The sequence below is a fragment of the Liolophura sinensis genome, chromosome 1 (assembly GCF_032854445.1).
Source record: "Liolophura sinensis isolate JHLJ2023 chromosome 1, CUHK_Ljap_v2, whole genome shotgun sequence".
Lineage (NCBI taxonomy): Eukaryota > Metazoa > Mollusca > Polyplacophora > Chitonida > Chitonidae > Liolophura > Liolophura sinensis.
In genome coordinates, this window is record NC_088295.1 from 17,529,910 (window position 1) to 17,555,460 (window position 25,551).

General features: G+C 38.4%; 2 protein-coding genes across 2 annotated transcripts; one reads left to right on the forward strand and one right to left on the reverse strand.

Moving 5' to 3' along the window:
- Nucleotides 1-4,318: 4,318 nt before the first annotated feature.
- Nucleotides 4,319-9,185, reverse strand: LOC135481979 (transmembrane protein 41A-like). The gene is made up of 6 exons (XM_064761779.1): nucleotides 9,134-9,185; nucleotides 8,659-8,871; nucleotides 7,724-7,883; nucleotides 7,111-7,272; nucleotides 6,731-6,869; nucleotides 4,319-5,831 (listed from the first exon to the last, which is right to left on the reverse strand). Exons 2-6 carry the CDS (start codon nucleotides 8,751-8,753, stop codon nucleotides 5,653-5,655), a joined length of 735 nt encoding a protein of 244 aa, XP_064617849.1. The 5' UTR covers nucleotides 8,754-8,871; nucleotides 9,134-9,185; the 3' UTR covers nucleotides 4,319-5,652.
- A 270-nt stretch (nucleotides 9,186-9,455) lies between these two features.
- On the forward strand, nucleotides 9,456-24,444 carry LOC135478756 (actin-related protein 6-like). Its single transcript, XM_064758648.1, has 12 exons — nucleotides 9,456-9,635; nucleotides 10,783-10,900; nucleotides 12,115-12,183; nucleotides 16,280-16,403; nucleotides 17,009-17,147; nucleotides 17,453-17,509; nucleotides 18,145-18,243; nucleotides 18,752-18,872; nucleotides 20,208-20,331; nucleotides 21,150-21,225; nucleotides 21,617-21,679; nucleotides 24,066-24,444. Exons 1-12 carry the CDS (start codon nucleotides 9,565-9,567, stop codon nucleotides 24,193-24,195), a joined length of 1,191 nt encoding a protein of 396 aa, XP_064614718.1. The 5' UTR covers nucleotides 9,456-9,564; the 3' UTR covers nucleotides 24,196-24,444.
- Nucleotides 24,445-25,551: the final 1,107 nt, after the last annotated feature.

Consider the following 25,551-nt stretch of genomic DNA (forward strand, 5'->3'; position numbering starts at 1 on the left):
CTGGTACAGAACTACAGGACAGTCTGCAGCCTTTCTCTGTCCTCTGTGATACGAGTATAGTCGCACATACAATGGTGAGAGGTCAATCACACATAAACCACAAGGAGATGCATATGTACATGTAAACAAACCATTCTTGATTACTTGTACATCATATAACTTACAAATATAAGTGCCCTCAAGCAAATTCGTATGAAGATATTATAATGATATACGTGTACATAACAGCCTTGTAAACCATGTTAAGAGTTACATGTATAGGCACGCGAATGTGGCATTCGAAGTACATGTATATTTTGCATTCAAGCACCTGCTGTAAATGTATATCTACATGTAGATAGCTTTTACAATCACGGAATTGTTTTTGGGGGGGACTTTTTTTTTTACATTGTTGTACTCCTGTTGACCTGAAAGCTTGATCACATTATGACTAAGAGTCTTGTTGTGACAGCTGTCCATGCCTCAATCTGTTTCAGTACTGCTGTAACTCCAAATTCAGTTAATGTAGTCGGGAAGACAGCTCTAATGTATGTCCCTTAAAAACAAGTGGTCATAGAATGGCCAAGTTTGAGTATGAAAATGAGTAGATCATTGTGCTGTCAAATAACACTAAAACAGTGCTGGTCAAGACCAGGCCTCTTCTGCCTTGTGGAGTTATGCCCCTTAACTACTATTGTAAGAGCTGAGTTATGCTCCTTTGTTGAATATTGACACTGATGTGTTTAGTTATACATGAATGTCCACTGCCTTAAATATGATCACTGATGTCATGTACAGTGGTGAATAATTGTGCGTTTTTGTCAAGAATCTTGCCATTAAAATGTATTCTTTTTTGAAGCTACCCATTTCCATATCTAATCATACAACTTAGCATTATGGTGGTGGTGAAGATCCACACCACTTTATGTGCACTTCTTACACATACATGTAGCACAAACAAAAGTGCATTTTCACCTTGTACATTCCAAGAAGTGGAGTTTCACGATTGTCTTTTCACACTGTGTTCTCCGTATGTGTTCCTCCCATTGTGAGAAAAGTGCAGAGATTTTCCAGAAGGTTTAACATGCATGTAGTATTTTCCAAAATTAAATAAATGTAAAAAATGCAATAAAATACTTATACATATACTCGCATGTGTTTGTGACTGGTGTTTCTCATGATGTGCCATCACAACTGCCAGGTTTTATATGGAGCTAATCGTTATGGCATGGTACGAGACAATCTGCCTCGTTATGGCTTGGTACAAGACAATCTGCCTCATGTCGTGGCATGGTACAAGACAACCTGCCTCATGTTATGGCATGGTACAAGACAATCTGCCTCATGTTGTGGTGCGGTACAAGACAATCTGCCTCATGTCGTGGCATGGTACAAGACAACCTGCCTCATGTTATGGCATGGTACAAGACAATCTGCCTAATGTTATGGTGCGGTACAAGACAACCTGCCTCATGTTATGGCATGGTACAAGGCAATCTGCCTCAAGTTATGGCATGGTACAAGACAATCTGCCTCATGTTATGGTGCAGTACAAGACAATCTGCCTCGTTATGGTGCAGTACAAGACAACCTGCCTCATGTTATGGCATGGTACAAGACAATCTGCCTCATGTTATGGCATGGTACAAGACAATCTGCCTCTTGTAATGGCAGGGACAAGCAGATTTCGTTGCCTTGTATCTTTTAACAATATTGCAGGAGTATTTTTTATCTTACATTTCAGAGGATAACATAATCACTGCTCACTTATTATTGCAGAACCTATCAGTACATTCTTCAGAGGCTATCTTAGCAGTTGTTAAATTGAAGAAAGTTGTAATTTGATAATTACCTTTTAATAAAATTTTATAACATTGTTTACATGTGTTTTAGGGTGGTTTTCATGGTGAAGGGACTGCCTTTTCTGGGCAACCAGACGCATACACATGTGGGTATTCTTTTCGCAACAGTGGTACAAATATGTCCTAAAATCATGACAAAAAGTGAAGAAAAAGTTGAGAGCAGTAACAAGCTCATGGTCTAGTGAATGTGTTGTGAATTGCGGAGTGAGGAAATGAGTTGTCAGTCCTCACTCCTAGCCCCAGTGACCTGTGTGACATTACTGTGTCATTGTTTAATAGCATGTTGGTTAACTCAAAACAGCCACAAACCCAGGAAGCAGTACATGTGTTTATCAGTAACACAATGTCATAACCATTTTGTGATTGTGTATTTGAGTGTGTACTTTGGAATTTTTCACTCACACAATAGTGCCTTGAATAGGTTTATGGTTGGATGAAACCAGAGTGCCCAGTGAAAAACACCAATCTTTGGCAAGTTACTGGCAAGCTAGTAGTGTCCAGTAAAGTTCATGACACAGGGGCTCAGTGAATACCCTATTTCTTCTAAATTTCAGGACACCTGGTTTGCTCATTTTAGACAATATGTATGTAATTCTAGCAGGAATATTGAGTTTCTTTTTTCTCACATGGTTAGACCATCTAATAAACAACATACTCACATCCTTACTTTTCCCAAAGACTGGTAAAGAAATGTAATATTCTACTTTCAACAATACCGTTTCAAATTTTAGAAGAATTAGGGTAGCCCCTCTCCTACAAATAACATATGAGAATAATGGACGTGGCCAAAGCAGAGAAAGTCCTGGAAATTCCCTGTCCATGCCAGAATGGTACTGAACCCACGTCTCAGGGAGATCTAGCCAGTGAAAGACAACTAACCATACATGTGTGACCCACTCCCTTCAATATGGTGTATGATGTGTTATATAACAATGCCAGATTAAAGGTGCACCCAGCTTCTGGGAAATATTGCTTCGGGAAGACCTTCTTCCTATGACCCATTCTAAAACCAGAGCTTCCGTGAGCAAGTAGGCCCATGCTGGTTTCCTCTCCAGTAGTATGTGAGAGGGTATGCCAGCTGCCTAAGGATGGTCAATAGTTTCCCTCAGGGATCTGCACAGTTTCCTTCCACGATAATACTTGTTGTTATCTATAAGTGAAGTATTCTTGAGTAAGACGTATAACACCAATCAAATATTAACATAAATAAAGCTTTATGACACCATGGCATGTTTATATAATAAAAGCTGATAGCTTAAGACAAAGGTTTTAATGGAACACTGCGTGTCGACATCCACTGTGTCAACATCCACTGTGTCAACACACAAAAAAAACTCTCTTAGTCTTGATGAGGAATGGGATTTCTGTTTATCTTTATTGGCAACATGTAAAAATGCAAGTAATAAAATCAGCCATACACAAAGGTGAAATAATGATCTCAGGATACCTGATCCAGTATCACACATATTATAATGAGGTGATAACCTGGACTTGTGAGATAATATAGCACAACCAATATGTCTGGCTATCAAAGCACTTCTCTGTCATAAATAACATACAAACATTTACAAGTACATTTTGGTCAAGTGCACAGAAAGTATGGGGAAACCATATAACAAAGTGCTTTTTGACAAAAAAATCCTGGGCGCCGGTACTTATAGTTTAGCACTTCAAGTTTGTTCCATGGCTGTATTTCTAATAAGAACAAGTATCCCATCACTAGTGAGTTCACAGTATGTAGACTGACTAACACTTCTTTGTGAAGTCTGCACCTAGTGAACAGTGTTTCGATGAGTTTCAACATGTTCTACAGATGCCAATACACAGCGATAACTACCACTGACAACCACATACGAAAGACAACTGAACAAAAAAGAAAATAAAAATGAGTGGAGGGAAAGAAAGGAAAACAAGGAATGCCCATACTGGTTGAGTCCTATAAAGGGTTCTCCTGGAGGATGACTAGCCCTCAACCAATGAGGTTGTGTGTTCACTGTAGGCCCTTGCTAGATGAGTCATCTAAATGGTTCTCCTGGAGGATGACTAGCCCTCAACCAATGAGGTTGAGTTTTCACCCTTGCTAGATGAGTCATCTAAATGGTTCTCCTGGAGGATGACTAGTCCTCAACCAATGAGGCTAAGTGTTCACTGTAGGCCCTCGCTGGCTGAGTCATCTAAATTGTTCTCCTGGAGGATGACTAGCCCTCAACCAATGAGGTTGAGTTTTCACCCTTGCTAGATGAGTCATCTAAAAGGTTCTCCTGGAGGATGACTAGTCCTCAACCAATGAGGCTGAGTGTTCACTGTAGGCCCTCGCTGGCTGAGTCATCTAAATGGTTCTCCTGGAGGATGACCAGCCCTCAACCAATGAGGCTGAGTGTTCACTGTAGGCCCTTGCTTGCTGAGCTATCTAAATGGTTCTCCTGGAGGATGACCAGCACTCAACCAATGAGGCTGAGTGTTCACTGTAGGCCCTTGCTTGCTGAGCCATCTAAATGGTTCTCCTGGAAGATGACCAGCCCTCAGCCAATGGGGCTGAGTGTTCACTGTACACCCTTGCTGGCTGAGCCATCTAAATGGCTCTCCTGGAGGATGACTAGCACTCACCCAATGGGGCTGAGTGTTCACTGTACACCCTTGCTGGCTGAGCCATCTAAATGGCTCTCCTGGAGGATGACTAGCCTTCAACCAATGATTTATTTATTTATTCATTTGATTGGTGTTTTACGCCATACTCAAGAATATTTCACTTATACGACGGCGACCAGCATTATGGTGTGAGGAAACCGGGCAGAGCCCGGGGAAAACCCACGACCATCCGCAGGTTGGTGGCAGACCTTCCCAAGTATGGCCGGAGAGGAAACCAGCATGAGCTGGACTTGAACTCTAAATGGCTCTCCTGGAGAATGACTAGCCCTCAACCAATGAGGTATCAACACCTTTCTTTGTTGTATGTGAAATATTCTCATCGCCATTCAAAGAAATATTTCACTCCTTAACATTAATGAGGTTTCAATATATGGATACAAACTGACATAAGTTCATCCACATGCTGAACTTTCCTGAGCTCAAAGTTATTTTCATGTAAATGTGTAGAGAGTCAGACAGACATCACGTGAAGCACCACGCAGCCATACACAAATGTCATGCATGCCGTTGCCACATACATGTACAATAAAAAACCAATTTTGAAAGAAAAAAAAATTTATTATGGTGTCAGATACAAAAAATTTGGATATGTTATTCCTTGTTTTACTGCTGAGCAATCATATATGGAACTGGTCATTCTGGCCAATCAAGTAAAACATGCTGAGCTAGGTAGACAATGGTTGTGAAGAGCAGAAACAAAAATCATGTGCGTTCTTGTCACAAACAATACGACAAATAAAGTTCTTCAATACTACCACCCCACTAATGTGCTTTAACCTCTGTGCATCACCCCTACCCAATGCTTTTTCCACTAGAATAAGTATATGTAGAAGACCACACAACATACAATGCTAACAACTTACATATACTGTATAATTATATACATATTGCCTGGGACTAGTATAACAGTTACATTAGATATCCCACATATTGCTTTGTAACATATTAGAATATAAGTATCTCCCTTTTAGATAACATCCATCATTTGATGACTGCTCTGTGCACGTATTTCATTATATACATATATTACATAAGAAGTTCCAACATCATGATTTTACAAATTTAAACAATGCAATTTACATTTAAACCACATTCCACTGGCCTTTCTACATGTCATTACCTCTATAACAGTGACTTACATATTCACAGTTCACTGATCTCTTCACTCAAGCTTCAGCCTGTGGTTTTTAAACCTCTGTATGAGATAGCCTGGGAGAAGAGTTACTGTTGCTAAACCTGCTAGTTTGAGAAGAGTGCTGTATGTAAACACATGGTTCATAGAGCGAAGTTCTGACACCATACAGCCTGTCTGAACACATATCATGTTGTAAGGCATCAGTCCTGCAAAACACAAGAAAACAAACATATTAATGGTTATTGAAAACATTAATGTCAGCAAATATTAATTTAGTACTGTGTTCATTTATAATTTACAAGTATCACAAGTATTTTCTAACTTTAACAGAGCACAAACCCACTTATTAGCATAAACCAATAGGGGTAACCTACCCAAAATTCTTTTTTGACCCAACTTTTGGAATTCTCTATTTTATTACTATTACTATTATTTCCTTTTCTGTAACATTTTAATCTGGAATCATTACAATACACAAAAAAGGCAATACATGATTTGGGTGCCATACAACAATTCATAAGAAATTAACTTGATTGGTGCCTTATGTCACTTGTATGGGAGCAGTAAGGACACCATAACCTGTAAAAAATGACAGTAACGTGACAAAGCTGCTTACATAATGATGCCTGCAGGACAACTAAAGGTGAATCCTAATATACAGGTAAGGTGTTTATGGTTTTGTGGACCCTGGTGAAGTAAACCCTGAGCCCATGTCATTGAGCCAGAAAAAAAAACAACCTTGAACCTCCCAACAAGCAGTGATTAATCAAATGGGAACTCTCAAGAGCAGAGAGAAAACTCCACAAAATACAAGTCTACAAACAGGATACTGATTGTGTACTAAAACAGACATTCACTCTTTTAGTGTTACACACCCTGTATCTTTTGACCTACACTCAGTCAGGTGAGCAAACTAATATCATCACACCTGGCTGGATGTCAATATCGTGTTAACTGTGCTGAATCCATCTTGATCCCGGGTATTAATAATGCTCCACAGTTTTACTGACTTCACCACTCTGATTAGATGTAGTCCATAATTGACACCATTTACAATTTACAATACTTGTAAAAGTAAAAACTTGCAAAGAAAGTTCCAACTTACCAATTAAAACTGAGAAGAAGAACTGGCCTATGGGAATATTCAACACTGGGGATGCCATGTTCAGAAACCAATTTGGGGACATAGGAAACAGGCGCAGAAACAAGAGAAAGAAAAACAAACTGTCTAGGTTCTTATCTACCTGCAACATAAAGACAAAACAAAAAAACCATTGATGATGTTTGATATCCGGAATAAGCTTTTGTTGATTGATAGCCACACAATACAATTGTGACATTCCAATGTCATATGGAAAATCTCTTAACTTTTTCTTTATCTGTATCTGATTTCAGGATATCACTATCATTTCAAACTATAATCATGACAAAGGAAATGATGTAATATACATGTATTATCACTCAGCTACATGTACTTATATTTACCTTATCTTGTAATGATTTTACTCTATCTGGAAAGTATTTTTGGATGTATGGTTTTCCAAATGCCCAGGAGAGGAGATAACAATTTGTTGCTCCTATTCCTGTAAGAAGACAGACCAGGGGGAAACCATACCACACACCAAATAGAGCCCCTGCCAAGAGATTCTACAACACAGAAAAAAGGATTGAAGTCAACAATGCTCACTCATTTGATATCATCACATTCCAATGAAACCATTGATTTTTGCTTAAGGCCATACTCAGGGATTTTTCATTTATAGAATGGCAGTCAATTTTATGGGTAGAGGAAATTTGAGTAGATAAACCACCAACCTCTGGCAAGTGACTTACCATATGCGACATACAGATATACACACTATATTGGTGGAAGACAAATGGTCTTCGTTAGACTGAACATTAGACTGTGCCAACTGCCACACGACACCAATGACTCCTTAATGTCACCTAGGCCACACAAAGATTGAGAGAAGAGGAGTACAAACACTCTGTCCATGGCCGAGTTTGAGCCTGCATCATTAAAAGGCAAGTGTCTCTAACTACTACATCTGAGTCCGCTCCCAGACATTAGAAATTATTAACTGATGAAAACACATACCATGAAGACTGAACCAGGTATAGCAAATGTCTGCTTGTAGATATAAGCACTTGAAAACAAGAAAATAACATATTCAATATGTTCTGTCTTGTAATCATGCAGATTCCTTGCCAAAGTTTGGAGTTCTGCCAAGGTTGTGGGAAATTTCAGCTCAACAGCCCTGGAGTAACAAAGAAATAAGAACTAGAGTCATCACTAATATACCAGGTAAATGACAAGCAGTGCTTATTAAGCCTAGAAACTTCAGTTATTTCACTCCCTCTGTAAAGAGAATCAGCAGAGCATGACATAACATAGACACCAATAAGAGAAAATCAATTATTTACTTTTTTTTTTTTTTTTTGTACAAGTGAAGAGATTTTAATGTTGAAGAGGTTTACTCTACTGTATTATTAGTCACAATTAACTGGAAAACTAGACCCCAGGCTAGACCTCAATCATATCATAAGCCTATATTTAAATCATATTTGAATTTCAGGCTCTGTGGTCGAGGTAATTAGAATGCAGGCACATCGCAATGACCCTAGAGGCTACAACAATGCAGTCACTATGAGTTCAAGGCCAGCTCATGCTAGATGTACATGGGAAGTCAGCAACCTGTGGATGGTTGTAGGTTTCCCCCAGGCTTTCCTTGGTTTCCTCCCAAAGTAGTGCTAGGATGCTGTCATACATATATGAAATATTCTTCAGTACGGCATAAATCACAAATCAAATAAATACATAAATATTTAGGTTTCTTACTTTTTATCAATTTCACTCACACTATTTATACATATGAATGTGACTGATTGATAAAACCATGGGAACCTGATAGTAACCTTGCCAAGTACCGGTATACAACAATTCAAGATCAAACTTGTATATGTATATAGATAACAAAGATATACATAAAATAAAAAGCAACAAGTCAAGTACTATAATGGTGAAATACTTACGTATAGTTTTTCGATACTGGAAAGATAGTTGAAAGATAATACAGATATAGGCTTCCTGCTACAAAGATAAGCGGGACCCATGCGATATGTGCCATTGCCAATATTCAGTGTCAAATGGCATGCGAGTAAGGACGATGTCAGATTGATTGAGATGTGACACAATGATTTGATCTCACATACGATTCATGAGCTCTTCCCTGCATTTGACACAATCTGCAATAGAACCGCCATGAGGCCGAGTACAGAGTCCTTCAAACACGAAAGCTGATAAGGTCAGCTGATCTCCACCATTAAACATCAACACAAACGTTCGAGTAACAACTTGACCATGACAGTTGTCATCTGGCTAAACACACGTTACCATCCACTAACGCTCTGAGCATATAATTACATAGGTAATGAAATAGTTTTGTTATTTGATACCATCTTTCACCAACTTTCTATCAACTGCTGAAAACATGGAAAGTATGCTTACAATGTAACTACATGGACGTATTTATGTCGCGACAATTTCGTCTGCATGTTTTAGCAGACGCAAATCAATCCAGTTTATGGCAGGGCTCTAATATTAGGGGGCGTTTTAGCTTTACAAACGTAAAGTTGAAACGTGCGTGATGTATTTTTCTTCCCCTAGCAAGCATTTCTACGGAAAAAATATGCCTACTGTTCATAGTTTGGGAGGGTTTTGGCCCATTTCTTTTCTCTTAAAGTTTAAGATTAAATAAATATATTTTTAAAATATATACTGTCAACGACAACCGCAAAGTGGTATTATGATGCACACCAAGCACATGGCGGTTTAGTTGAGATGAACGATGTAACACATACATCTCACTCTAATCATCAGTTTGCAGTATTTCCGGTTCAGAATGTTTCAGTGTCGGTAAACCTACATAATTCCACACTATGGCAGTTCTTGTGCTAGATAATGGCGCTGGATGCGCTAAAGTTGGGTATTCGACGGATAAAGAGCCAAGGTACCATAGGCCACTGGTAGTACAATGTAGTGCCGATAGTGGGTTTGTTGACTTGTGTACAGGTACCAGCTGAAATGTAGCACACTCTCCTTGGCTTGGTTCTTTACAAATTATACGTCACTTGATCTGTTCGTAGATTACTCAGATTTGCCTGAAGTAAACTGTATTGTCAACGAGTCAACATATTACATATGTGCGGCTTATGCACAGAATCTGTAGGCTTGTTGACGTATAATTCATAGTTTCAAGAACCCGGGTTCGGAACAAGGACCTGGCAGTGATAAATGGCCTGGAGCTAAATGTACCTAATGCTGATTTTTACCCATTCTAAAAGTTCAACCCGCATGTGGGAAGATCTTCCAGCAACCTGCAGATGGTCGTGGGCTCTGCCGGTTTCCTCCCACCATAATGCTGGTCGCCATCGTATAAGTGAAATGTTCTTGAGTATGACATAAAACACCAATCAAATAAATAATAAATAAAGTTCAAAGTTTGGTATTACCTGACACTGAAAAGATTATGTCTGAGGGCTACACACATGCTGATTACTTTTCTAGGAAGAATTTCTGACCTAAAAGCCAGGGTTTCCATTTTTATCATAATGCTAAAATCTTCTTCAATGCCTATCTCACCTGGGTTAAATTGGCTTCATTTTCACTGCCAGTACTTTACTTACGTTTAAGAGTGAGCTAAGACATCAGTGCAAAACTGTGAATAATAGTTTAAAGTTAAACGTCAGTGCTTTCTTTTTTTATGTCTGATATTCACAGGTGTGTCATCGACTACCAGGTAAATGTCAGAATTGAAAAATATTGTACGGAAGACATTTGGTTTACAGAACATAAGGAATGCAGTTTGAGCTCTAGTTTAGCATGCAGAACGATGTAATAATTCTGTATAGTGAAGTACTACGTGTCCTCACTTGGATTATTTCCTGATAGCTATGCCATAGCCCTAGAACAATAGATTTGCTTGTGTTGAAGTAGTACCACAACTCTGCTGCCTCACACCTCAGGCGCTTATCATGTGTCTTCTGTTATTTAGTCAAGATGTTCACATACACGCTATCCGCTTAATTTGGAATTATGAATGTAGACTTTGCAAAGTGTGTGCTTTATGTCCTCAGCTATCTGACTCTTATTTACAGAATCCTTCCAAACTGTGTGACAAAAGCCAAGAATGTGCGCACCAGGATCTTTATTGGTGACCAGGTGGATGAGTGTAAGGACTTATCAGGATTGTACTACTTACTGCCCTTCCAGAAGGTAAACGGCTTAACCAACCTGTACAAAACCTTTCATGAGCTAAATTGTCATGGGGACATGTATCTCAAAGTGGGTACAGACCAGCCGTACAGGTAAATGTAACACTTGGGGCCTCCGTGGCGTAGTGGTTAGTGTGCTAGCACAGCACAATGACGCAGAGATTACCTCTCCGGTCGTATATGGGAAGGTCTTCCAGCAACATGCGGATGGTTGTGGGTTTTTCCTAAGCTCTGCTTGATTTCCTCCAAGCATACTGCTGGCCGCCATCATATAATTGAAAGTATTCTTGAGTATAAAAACACCAGTCAAATAAATTAATAAATATAAAAGGGTGGAATTATCTGGCTGTCCACAAAAGGGTCAGAAGGAATTTCCCTACAGTCTAGTGATAGTAGCTCATTGTACAGTCCTGAAGATAAGTGGCTCAGATAACAAGTCTCCGTCCGTCGCAGATGCAAGCAATTTACGTTCTTCCCTGCCACATACAGTGACATAAAGCACTGACGTAGAAGTGAAAGTATGTATGTGAGAGGCTTAGGGTAATCATACTGTGTCTTTAAGTCAGGCGATTTGCCTGGTATATGTACCTAGTAATGGGGTGATATTACCAAGGCTCCACTCAACTTCCTCCACCAATCAACCTCAACACAATATTCTGGAGTACAGCATATATATTCTTGAAATATTTAGAAATATACTCAGCAAAATGTCACTACTACCTCAGTGGCCCCATGTTGTGTAAACAGAACTTTATCTTTTAATAATAACATGGCCAAACACAAAGCAAAGTCTCACGTTGACATTTTTAAAGATTGTGTAATGTCTATTGTGTAAGGATTTCCTATTCAACAGCTGTAAATTGACAATAAATTCTGTGACCAAGTACTGTCTCCTAAAAGCCATAAACTGATAAATGTATTGGATTCTCCTTTTTTGACTTCCCAATGTATTAATTTGACATTACAGAGCATTTGAAATGTGATTTTGTTTCAATAAAACTAGTAATTACCAGTAAAGGTTTTCCAGCAACCTGCAGATGGTTCTGGGTTTTCCCCCGGCTTTGCCCTGTTTCCTCCCACCATAATTGATGGCCGCCGTCGTATAAGTGGAATATTCTTGAGTTCGGCATAAAACACCAATCAAATTAAAAATAAATAAAATAACTAGTAAACATATATTTAGTATCACTGTTTATGACTTTGTTCTAACGGCAGGGATTTCTGGTGAACTGGGACTTGGAGAAACAAGTGTGGGATTATGTATTCAGCAAGGATGTGTGTCAGGTATGGAGTACATATCAGGAGTCCAAGCGCTCCTGAATTTCCTGTATTTTTCTAGGTTTTTGTGGGATCCTATAAATCTCCTGTTATTCGGAAAAAAATTCCTATATTTCCTTTTTTTTTTTTACATTGGCACAAGAAAAATTTCTTGTCGCATGTATATGTATGTGTACGTGTGCGTGGTTGACTGTAGGAACTATTAAAGCTTATAGTGTTTAGCGAACGTGGCTTCACTTCCTTCAACTACCCTGTTGTTATGCTGATAGTCTAACATGGATGATGTCAAAGTTCTGAAGGCTGGAAACAGAGATAATGGCAAGTATATTTTATTTATCCATCATGGAATGTTAAAATGGAAACTAGTAGGTAAATGTATGATTTATCATTTCTCTACATTCAGTTAAAATGTAATTCTCAATCAAAGTTATTTTATTTATACATCAAGAAAGTTGAAAGATCTAAATAGAAAATAATTGTGGGATAAATGCAGGATTCATCATTTCTTAACATTCAACTAAATTGTAATTTTCAATAGAACTTACTCATAAAATCAGAAATATGAAAGGAACATTATGAGAGATTATTATATTTTTGTTACTCGTTATAGTTTTGTTTTCTGGGTTCTGTTAAAGTTTATTATTAATCAAATTACATTTTGTTAGATTTATTTAACTAAGTACTGACATTGCATTCAATTCACTTAATAACCAAAACACATGTATACAACTTGTGAAGTTTGGGTGGGTTGGGGTGGATAAAGGACTTATTTTTGCAGATTAAAACTGTGTACTGTCTTATCATCTTAATAGATGACCAGGGATTGTATGCCTAACTATTGCTGGTAGCTTACATAATGCAGTTCTTACCCATCTTTTCCCCTTTTCAGATATATCTGAAGAAAACTTGTTGAATATATCGGTTTTTGTCGTTTGAATGCGTTATATTGCAGAGATGTTTGTTCAGCATTGTAATTTTCTTGACTGTTACGTATTTCATACGGCTTTTATGTTATGATTTAAGTTAAATAAAGAACTGGTGTTATGTTCTATTTCAGACCGACAACTTTCGTTATGCCGGGTGGGAGAACCCGATTCAACCCAGTTTGGCTGAAAAGTGAACATGGCTGTAAGCATTCTGAATGGTGTCAGCCTAGTAAAACATCTGTTTATGCTACATTTTGTTCTCTCTGCAATTCCGAAGTCTGATGTGATAACTAGGGTCTTCAACAACTTGTGCAACATTCTAAATGTAAAGGTCACCAAAAGCGAGCCAAGGAAATACTAGGTGGTTCTCAGATGACACTGACCTTTGCTCATGCAACAACTGATTCTGCTTCTGCTTCGAGTTCAGTATTCTCTCCTGCTGCAAGCAATAAGAACTAAGGATCATTGGTTTGTTTGTCGCAATTGGATGTAGTTACAAAGGTGGAACAGATGTGGACTATTCAGCCTGTGCAGATAACTAAGACGAGATCTTGACAGTGACATTATTGCCGATGATTGGAGGGTCTATCAGGCAGAAAGCATCCCGGCAGCCTGGTCCCAGGAAATAAAACAGGATGGGGCCGTCATTATGAGGAGGATTGGTACGTATTGGTCAAAAGTCTTTGGACTGAAGAACTGCATGGGCAGCTACAAGTTTCCAGTGCTGAGTAAGTTAGTGAAAGTTGTTTTGGCCCTTTCCCATGGAAACAGTGATGTAGAAATGGCATTTTCAGTAAGTAACAAAAGTGTTACCAAAGACAGGGTAAGCCTAAGTGAGGCTTCAGTGAACAACCTTCATGCAACAACTGATGGTATGAAACGGTGTGGCACCCAACCAGAACATGTTCCAATTACCAAAGATTTCCTTTCTCTCAGATGTATGGCAAAACATACATTATAGACAGAGACTGGAGGAAGAACAGAAAGAAAAAGAGGTAGAACAAAGAAAAAGAGATGAGCAAAGACAAGACAGAGCTGAAAGAGAGGAGGTGCCAGGATTGCTGAACAAAAGGAAGAACTACTTCTCCGCAGTAGTACACAATTGAAAAACACAGAGAAATCACTTGCTGAGAAGGAATCCTTGCACCAGGTATCACTGAGTGTGAGCAGTAGCCTGCTAAACCAGGGAAACAAAAAATTGAGGAAGGCTTTAAAGAAGGGGGATATTACTGAGATTGCGGTTGTTCAGGCCATGCTTGAATCTGCACAAAAAAAGATGGAACAGGTACAGACAGAGCTTAAGAAGACCAGAAGAAGGTTGAGAAGAGAAAGCTAACTATGATAGAAAACATGGTGGCTGGGAAAAAGAAGAAAGAGTGATAGTTTTTTGTTGATTCTACAGACAAGGCAATGTTGTGATCACTACCATGTGTTTTTATTGCAGGACCAGGAGAAAGGTACCATGGCAGACAAAGGGGATGTCTTGAATTTCACCTGTGTGCATGGTGTCACACTTTACAATTTTTAGTTTTATGATAGAGATTAAATGTTATTGTTCCAAATGGTTTTGTTTGTGTTCCAGAGTGATTCATTTATGTGCTAAATGATTGCTTGAATCGCATTGCAGTATGATTAATGACCCAGCTTATAATGTTAAGCTGTGACCACCCACCAACTTATGATTATGTATTTACATCTGGCAGCCTCTATAATTGTAGAGAGGCTTTAAGTTTTGGGTTGTGACGATAGACGGGCATGTAAGCTTCTTGGACACTGAAATGTGTGATGTAACAAGCCATTGTATTTTTACCATATTAAATTTCAAAATTATAGAAACAGCTGATTTGTATTGGGAGCCCATTAGTAACTATCTGTGAAGTTCATAAAAAATGTGGGTTCCAGTTTTATTTGTAGAATCGATTGTTAACAGTAATTAAAATGGTAATATCCTGTATAATTACTAGTTACTTAAAGATGCGACTTGTTATGGGCTACACCAGGCATAGTAAGCTGTGAAATGACATCATAAACACTGGGCTTAGGGTGACAAGTTGAAAATACATATTTTGAGAGTTATAATTTTCATTTCACATAATAAGAATATGCGTATAGAGAAAAAACAAATGGTGTTGATACTTTCCACACCTAATATGACCCCTTGACTGTTGTGCGATGACCGGACAGTGTCCTCATAATTGACCCACTTCAGCTTGCAGTTCACAAGACACATGATCTAAATTGGGCCCAGATACACCTGTGCTGTTACACAATGTCTAGGCAAGAATGCACAGTCAGTCTCCTTGAAGTAACAACGTACGATACCTGGTGTGATATAAAATTAATAATTTGGGTGGACTGTGTGGCCGAAGAGGAGTAGGCAGCCAGAGTTGAGAATACATGTAATTAATAGTAGACCTACCTGTGAGTCACGAAGAAACTGGGTGAAAATTCAAGCTCTGTCTCCTCTATTTCCTACTTTTTCATTTTAAAAATTCCTATAAAACTCCTATAATTTATGAAAAAAATTCATATTTTTCCTATATTTTTTCTTTTAATCTTGGCTGGGACCCTGACTTGTACTAAGGCATCAGTGATACTTGTGGTTAGAGACAAGTGAATGAATGACAAAATAGCATACACACAAAGTAAATGAAGTAAATCTTTTTAAAAGTAGTTTCTACAGAAATTCTGCCTCTCAGCCAAAATTGATTATCTCTCTCATTTGTTCAGAAAGTGTATGTTATGATTGGAAGTGTTCTTAGTCCACAAGCCCAGGGAAACTGAGAAATGGATTTTTCCTAACAGTTCACTGTATTGAATTAAAACTTATTACATTCATCATAACTAGTTACAGATCAAGATCTTAATCTTGGGCTCTTTAGTCAAGTTTCAGCAAAATTATGGCCAATTTTGCCCTGTTATATAGAGTTTTCCTTTTTTTTTTTAAGCAGTCATTCTGAATTGATCCATGGCAAATTACTTATCCAATTCAAATTGCAAACCGTTTTTGTGATGTTCAGGACACTCAGGAACTATATTATGATTCTGATGGCTCAAACCAGTATTGTACATGTATTGTAAAGGCAATATTTCCTTGATGTTGGTTGAACATAGGGACCACTGAATGAATGATCACACAATCATTTAACCTTTTACCCACTTTGTATCTGTTATAGGTTAATTTTAACGAAACAACTCTCATTGTGACGGAACCCTGTTTTAATTTTGTCTCAATCCAAGAGGCAATGAACGAAATAATCTTTGAAGAGTATCAATTCAAAGCAGCGTTGCGCACGAATGGTAAATATGTCTTAATTTTAATGTACTACCTACTTGCAATGGGGATGAATGCTGTTTTAGTTAATTTTTATGCTGCAAAACTGGAAGTGGTTTTGTAAATGTCGTGCACATTTTGATGTTATATAATGTACAGTAATATTTGTTTGGTACGTATGGTACATGTATATTATTCATGCTGCAGCTGGCAGAGCGCTCTAATGTGTTATTGATAAACACCACTAAAACTTTGCCAGTAAGGCTGTGTGTTTGTATTCAGCTTCTACTCTTTGGGCTGCAGCTTTATGTCAGAAATTAGGTCGCATTGTACATGTGTAACATGTAACAATGTAACAGTGTAACAATTTGAATAGTGTAAAACACTAAGTAGGTATTAAAATAAGGTAATAGTCCTTCTGAAAAACTTCATCTTGGTACAGTGAAAATATTCATTATCACCAGAGAGACACAAAAATTACATCTCTTGGTTTATTCATCGTTGAGGTTACAAGCAGGACATGGATTCCTTCCCTTGGTTTCTTCATGTTGTCATAAATCGAGCATGAATTAGTTCCATTGTTTTTTATCACCTGTTGACGAGGCTAACCTAATGTTTGTTAACGTTTCAGCACCATGCCTAAGTGAGTATAAGTGTAGAAAGGCAAAGCCTGACGGCCCCAAAGGTTGTTTAGTAGTAGACTCTGGTTACTCCTTTAGTCACATCGTTCCCTTCAAGAAAGGAACCAAGGTTATGGAAGCAGTGAAAAGGTAAGCATTTCGGTTTGGACAATTGATGTGAAAGCACAGACTAAAATATGCTGTAATGGGAAAATCCTACTGTTTAAAGTGGTGACCGTATAAATGGTTTTGATTGTAGAGAGGTGGATAATTAAGAAGGTAGAAAAGGCATTTAGCAGAATTGTTTTTGGCAATTGTTATGGAGATCGCTGATACATTTGGACATCAGCAAAATAACTTTCTTTCATCTTGTTAAGTCACAGCATACAAGTGCTTATGAAAGTAAAGAAGGAAGAAAATTTTGATTTCAAATGTTGATGATTTCTTCACTTCAGAATAAGTGTTGGGGGGAAGTTGTTATCAAATCACCTGAAGGAGGTCATATCATACAGGTAAGTGGATTTATGAATTTATGGATGTAGTAAGAGCTGCTTAGTTATCCTGTCCTTTTCCGTCAGGCCCCATGCAATCATAAATTGATGCATTGTCATATACTTAATACATGGATGTATTTTTAGTCTTGATACTGGTCAGAACCTAATGATGATTTTGATCAGGATATGTAAGACTTTTATCTTATTTAATATGGATAGCATAGTATAAACTACTTTTAAATGTCCAGGGCACTTAGTCTTGTAAAGTCTTGGAACCATGGAAAGCCTGTTATGCAGTCTTTTACAACCTTGCTTGACGGACTCCATGAGTTAAGGATTCTGTAGTATTGTTTTGATATACCCTAATTCTTCTAAGTTTTAGGACAGATATTAATAGTGCTGAACTACATTTCTATCCCAGTTTTTTGAATGGGTAAAGATACGAATATGTTGGTCATTAGATAGACTAACCACGTGAAAAAAAAAAGAAACTAATTATTCCTGGTACTTTTACTTTTATATTTGCTAAAAAGAGCGACCAGGTGTCCCCAAAATTAGAAGAATTAGGATATGTGATCAAACTATGCTTTAAAGCATTATTTAGAAAATTATGATATTGATTTTATCTTTATGATCTGTAATCAATATTTCAGACAGCTGATGGTGATGGATGAAACTTATGTGATTAACCAGATGAAAGAAGACGTCTGCTACGTCTCAACACAATTTGACAAAGACATGGAGATCGCGAAGTAAACAATGATTGCAAAGAACAAATGATGAACTTTTCATTTGTTTGACAATTTACAGTACTGACAGGACATCCTCAGAAGTTTTGTTTTTGATGGGTTTTCCACAGAACCTTCACATGCTGTGTTTACCAGTTTTTCTTAAAATCACATTACATTGATAATGTTTTTTCCACAAAACTCTCACATTCTGTGTTCGCCAGTTGTTCTTAAAATCACATTGTTAAATTTGATAAGTCTCTACTTGAGTATATCACAACATCCCTGTCTAGAAAGCTCACCTGTCTGTTTAATTAGAAATAAAAAGTATGAACATTGATCATAGAGGCCTTTAGTTGGAAGTTACAAGATCAACTTGTGGCTTCAAACGAGAATTAGAATACGAACTTTTAACCTTTATGTAAACTATTGCTGTGATGAGTTTAAGATAAAACATCTGTCAGTCAGTATGTGGTGATGACCTTGCTCTGATTTCTCAGCCTTGGCTAACTGTAAATCCTGTGTTTGACAGAAAGAAGGGCAAGCAGAACACGGTGGTGAGGGACTATGTTTTACCGGACTACACCCACATTAAGCGAGGGTTTGTCCGTCCCGAAGAAGAGACCAGTGGCAAGCCACAGGGCAATGAACAGGTCAGTGTTGTCCAAACTCTTCATTTCCCCACAGGTCAGTGTTGTCCAAACTCTTCATTTCCCCACAGGGCAGTACTGTCCAAACTCTTCATTTCCCTACAGGTCAGTGTTGTTCAAACTCTTCATTTCCCCACAGGGCAGTAACTGTCCAAACACTTCATTTCCCCACAGGTCAGTGTTGCCCAAACTCTTCATTTCCCCACAGGGCAGTAGCTGTCCAAACTCTTCATTTCCCCACAGGTCAGTGTTGTCCAAACTCTTCATTTCCCCACAGGGCAGTACTGTCCAAACTCTTCATTTCCCCACAGGGCAGTACTGTCCAAACTCTTCATTTCCCCACAGGTCAGTGTTGTCCAAACTCTTCATTTCCCTACCGGGCAGTAACTGTCCAAACTCTTCATTTCCCCACAGGGTAGTAACTGTCCAAACTCTTCATTTCCCTACAGGGCAGTACTGTTCAAACTCTTTATTTCCCTACAGGTCAGTGTTGTCCAAACTCTTCATTTCCCCACAGGGCAGGACTGTCCAAACTCTTCATTTCCCCACAGGTCAGTGTTGTCCAAACTCTTCATTTCCCCACAGGGCAGTACTGTCCAAACTCTTCATTTCCTCACAGGTCAGTGTTGTCCAAACTCTTCATTTCCCTACAGGGCACTACTGTCCAAACTCTTCATTTCCCTACAGGTCAGTGTTGCCCAAACTCTTCATTTCCCCACAGGGCAGTACTGTCCAAACTCTTCATTTCCCCACAGGTCAGTGTTCTCCAAACTCTTCATTTCCCCACAGGTCAGTGTTGTCCAAACTCTTCATTTCCCCGCAGGTCAGTGTTGTCCAAACTCTTCATTTCCCCACAGGGCAGTACTGTCCAAACTCTTCATTTCCCCACAGGGCAGCTACCTTTATGATAGCAGAGGTTTACTCGCACTACTCCAGTCTCTCCACCCATAAATCAACATGGTAACGTAGTAAAATAATTCTGTACAGTGTTATGCACCAATCACATAAATGGTAGCACAGAGTGGAACAGACAGAATACATAACAAATTGCTTTTAGATGACAACTTCTGCATTTATTAGTGATGACATGTTGGTTTGCATACTAACACCATTATCAAATCAAATCACATCAACACAATCAATATCATAGGTATATATTAAACTATTTAAGGACTTAAACAAAATAATATAACATGTTGTGGGTGTGTTTCAGATCATACAAATAAACAATGTTTCAGATCATACAAATGAACGGTGTTTCAGATCATACAAATAAACAGTGTTTCAGATCATACAAATGAACGGTGTTTCAGATCATACAAATGAACAATATTTTAGATCATACGGATGAACAATGAGAGGTTTGCCATCCCGGAGCTGTTATTTCACCCGTCTGACGTGGGCATCCAGGAGATGGGGATATCAGAAACAATTATTCATTCCATCAGTCTCTTACCAGAAGGTGTGTACATGTACGTTATGTATGCAGGGAATCATATCACCCGTTTAACAGCTGGAATTTTACTGTTGTAAGATTTATCTCAAAAGCATCAAAACTTGCTGAAGATTTTGTTTTTTTACGACTCATCACTTATAAGGGTTAAACAGCGTTATTTAGCCTAAATTTGTTTGAACCGTGGTGCTAGCTATATTCCATAGGGTATCCTTCATATCAGTTTAATATTTTCAACCTGACACCTCTCAGGACTGAAGTAGCACTTTAAGTATTTTATCATTGTTCAATTTTCATTAGTAGACATGTCCAGTGCAAAAATTTAATAAGTAGAAATAGCCAATGTATAGTATTTAATACCTGTATACATGTTTATGTTTGTATGTATGCTTGTGGTTTAACATTGTACTTAACATATTTTCAGTCAAATGACAACAATTCATTAGGTGTGTGCACGTACACTGTGTTTACTTATGGTGTTTAATATAATCTAATATCATGTCAATACAACATTAAATGTTAAATGTCAGACATGGATATAGTGCTTACAATATGCTCTGACCAAACTGAAGTAGGAAAAATGAACCAGGTCAGCAAAGAGGTCTTCTTAAAAGGACTCTTCACTGTGAATTGTTTTTTCTCGTGGAAACTCCTGGTACAGCTAGGTTGTGTGTTGTGCCATTGGTTTGTGTGTTACACTTACCAAACCATGACACTGTTGTTACCTTTATCACTTATCATGCCCATGCCTTGTGTTTAGAGTGACCGCCATCAAACCAGTTGGAAGGTTTTATTGATTGATAAATATTTCTTATCCTATTCTGCAGAGGTCCAGCCCCACCTGTATAACAACATCTTACTGACAGGAGGCAACTGTATGTTACCTGGCTTCAGGGACAGAGTGTAAGTCTGCTCTATCTCAAGTCTGCTGTATATCAGTCACACTATTTTGACAGTAAGCATAGGTTCAACCTTATATTAAAAGTGACAAGAAAACAGACTTATAATGTTACAAAGACTTAACTCAGAAATAACTATCTGTTGTAATTTGATAGAAACTGTAAGGTCATGATGTAGTAGTGATCCTGCTTAACCTGCAGAGATACAGGTGTAAGTTGGTGGCAGTTGTCAACATACATGTACAGATATAAATGCAGCTGGTTTTATGATGGTCTGTCCTAGTATGATCAGACAGATATGAATACATCAGGTGCCATCACGGTGTGCTCTGCTGTCAACAGCCATATTTGAATACACCTGGTGCCATGACGCTGTGATCTGACTTTTTGAACAGGTTCTTGGATGTCAGAAGTATGGCTCCCGCAGAATTTGATGTCTCTGTTTCACTTCCAACAAAGTAAGTCACAACTACCCCCTGAATTATCAATCTTGGTACTTCTCACGCTCAACATCAGGGAATCAGGGAATGTGCCAAGTATTTGTTAGGCCACTTTCATTACTCTGTAACTAGCTAGACTCCATGTCCAGTGAGTGAGGACCATAAAAATACCCACATTGGAACCATACCTAAGTATTTGTGAGGCCACTTTCATTACTCTACAACTAGGTAGACTCCATGTCCATTGAGTGAGGACCATAAAAATACCCACATTGGAACCATACCTAAGTATTTGTTAGGCCACTTTCCTTACTCTGTAACTAGCTAGACTCCATGTCCAGTGAGTGAGGACCATAAAAATACCCACATTGGAACCATACCTAAGTATTTGTGAGGCCACTTTCATTACTCTATAACTAGGTAGACTCCATGTCCATTGAGTGAGGACCATAAAAATACCCACATTGGAACCATACCTAAGTATTTGTGAGGCCACTTTCCTTACTCTGTAACTGGGTAGACTCCATGTCCAGTGAGTGAGGACCATAAAAATACCCACATTGGAACCATACCTAAGTATTTGTGAGGCCACTTTCATTACTCTATAACTAGGTAGACTCCATGTCCATTGAGTGAGGACCATAAAAATACCCACATTGGAACCATACCTAAGTATTTGTGAGGCCACTTTCCTTACTCTGTAACTGAGTAGACTCCATATCCAGTGAGTCAGGACCATAAAAATACCCACATTGGAACCATACCTAAGTATTTGTTAGGCCACTTTCATTATTCTGTAACTGGGTAGACTCCATGTCCATTGAGTGAGGACCATAAAAATACCCACATTGGAACCATACCTAAGTATTTGTTAGGCCACATTCATTACTCTGTAACTGGGTAGACTCCATGTCCATTGAGTGAGGACCATAAAAATACCCACATTGGAACCATACCTAAGTATTTGTGAGGCCACTTTCATTACTCTGTAACTGGGTAGACTCCATGTCCATTGAGTCAGGACCATAAAAAGACCCACAATGGAACCATAACTGATATCAAAGAAGTAATTATTGGTCCCCGCTAGTATCCTAGCGGGACACCTCTTGAACTCGTTCTGATTATTATTATTTATTTTTTGATTTATTTATTTATTTCATTGGTGTTTTACACCATACTCAAGAATATTTCACTTATACTATGGCAGCCTGTATTATGGTGGGAGAAAACTGGGCAGAGCCCAGGGGAAACCCATGACCATCCACAGGTTGCTGACAGACCTTCTCATATACGGCTGGAGAGGAAGCCAGCATGAGCTGGACATGAACTCGCAGCGACTCCAGTGGTAGGAGGCTTCTGGGTAATTACTTTGTGCTAGCACGCTAACCAATTGAGCCGCGGAGGCTAAGGAATTATTATTATAATTATTATTCTTGGTCAAGTCCTAAAATTGCAATATCTCTAAAATTGGTGAAGACAGAAACACCAAACTTTGGAGTCTTAATAAGGAACATATGAAGCAACTTTTGCCCTTTTTTACTGTTTAACCAGTCATGTGTTTTATCAGCCATTTTGAATTGTAATGAGCTGAAAAAAAATCTTCTTCAAAATGGCTAAACCTATCAAGATAAACTTTTCGTTTTCAGTTTTTGGATGGATCGCCCTACCCATATTGTAAAAAAATTTTAGGGCAATTCTTAAAACTGCGTAAAACCATGAAACAAACAACTCTGGTACATTGCACTTGACGTCACAATTACAAATCTGCAAGAATTATTTTTGTACTTATTTTTTTTGTGTCTGTTGTTTTCATGTTTTGACCAAAAAAAACGAATAAAAATTTGACAAAATGGTCCTATGTAAATAACACGAGAGCTTCGTGCTTGTCTGCATGAAAGCATTAACTGCACTTTACCGTGGGTTATCAACTATACGACAATGTATACTTTCTGTCTTCTGCTCTCGGGCACCAACTTCATAACAGTGTAGTCTTTGGGTATCAGCAGAAGATCATATCCACCTAATCTCTGTTCTAGTCTTCATTACTTGGCCAATTGTAAGTGATGCTTGGTAGTGTGGTGTTCAAATCCAGTACATTCCTTTACATTTTTTCTGTGTTTTTTAACCATTATTATTAACTCCATAGCCATCAGGCTACCAAAGGTGGTAAAAGTCTAGTTGAGTGGACCCCAGCAACGCTGTTGGATAACGGCTTTAATATTTAAACTGATTCTAATCAATCTAACAAATTAATATCATAAGAAACTATGTTCTTCACTGGAAATAAATTGCTTTTTGCTGATTTTCATTGTAAATCTGAATTGCTGTATTGTCTTATGTACAGGTAGATGTAGACATTTGCCAGCCTGGCATATTGCATGTATTACTGTTTTGTGTTTTCCAGCCCAGTCCAACATGCATGGGAAGGAGGAACTCTTATGGCAGGAGATGAGAAGTTCGAAGATTGCGTAGTCACAAAGCAGGAGTATGAAGAACATGGACAAAACATATGCTTTGAAAGATTTGATATTTGAGAACATTAAACATCATCACCGTCATTGTTTTATACATAATATCTCACAGCATTTACATCACCATGGTGATCCATTCTGATGTCCTCCAATAACTTTATACACAGCTGACTTCATTGTTTTGTTGTTTCTTTCTGGGTATAAGTTAAACATAACTCTGTGGAGTTAAGTGTGTATGATTTGATAAAATTTACTGATAGGTCTCTAAAATGTATGAAATAAATTGTAAATAAATGTGCGTTATTATACTTATATGGGTCATTTTCTTTAAATGTCTGTTTTTAATCCACTCTCTTGAGAAAATGTAGTGTTTTTTCTCCTTGCTCATTACACATACTTCTTTTCAGCCACTAGGGTGGAAATACATGTATGTACTTCATTTGCTTTGTACAGGGTTAAATAAAACCGAAATTTACTGCGAGTTACATATGTATGCGTATGTGGCTAGGGACAACCTTCTTCTGGAAAGAGGCTAACTAAGGCCCAAAACTTTTCTTCCATGTGATAAAGAGTCTATGACCCTACTTCAGCTCTATGATAGACTAGCCTGTGACTTAGGCCCATCATTCTTCTTCAAGGCTGGGGTAAAGAAGTTTGTCTGACTAAGGTCAATGGCTCTTCTTCAAGCTGAGTGACTTGGGTCCTCCCTTAAATGGCATGATAAAAACGTCTGTGTCACCAAGGTCAGTGACACAGGTGACGTCTGTGTCACCTCCAGGCTGTGAAGTACATAGGAAGGTCTGCCAGAAGCCTGTGGTTGGTGATGGGTTTCACCCTGACTACCCCCGGCTTCCTTCCACCATAATGCTGGCCGCCATTGTAGAAGAGAAAAATTCTTGAGTATGGCGTAAAACATAACTAGGTAAATAAAGAAATTCTGGCTCTGACAAAAAAAGTCTGAATGACCAAGTCAAACCTTATTCTAGGCCCTGGATATTTCTGTGCAGCTCTAAAGGCCAACCTTGTTCTAGGCTCAGGACAAGCCTTATTCAAGGCTGGGCAACCAAAGCAAACTCGGTTCCATTTTTTACCTTTTACTCATACTGAGTGAACATACTTCAGGACTGAGCAGTTGTGGCAACCCTTGTTCTAGGATCTAAATAAAACTTCTTCCAGATGGTGCAACTATTGTAAACCTTTTTATCAGCTTTCAGTAAACTTTATTCAAGACTGAGCCGCTATGGCAACCCTTGTTCTAGATTGTAAATTATCCTCATTTCAGATGGTGCAATCAAGGCAATCTTTGTTCCAGGACCTGGTATAGTTTATTCCAGACGGCAATGGATCCAAACCATGTTTTAGGCTCAGTGTAAACCTTGTCCTGGACTGTGCAACTTGTTCTTGGCTCGGTGTAAACCT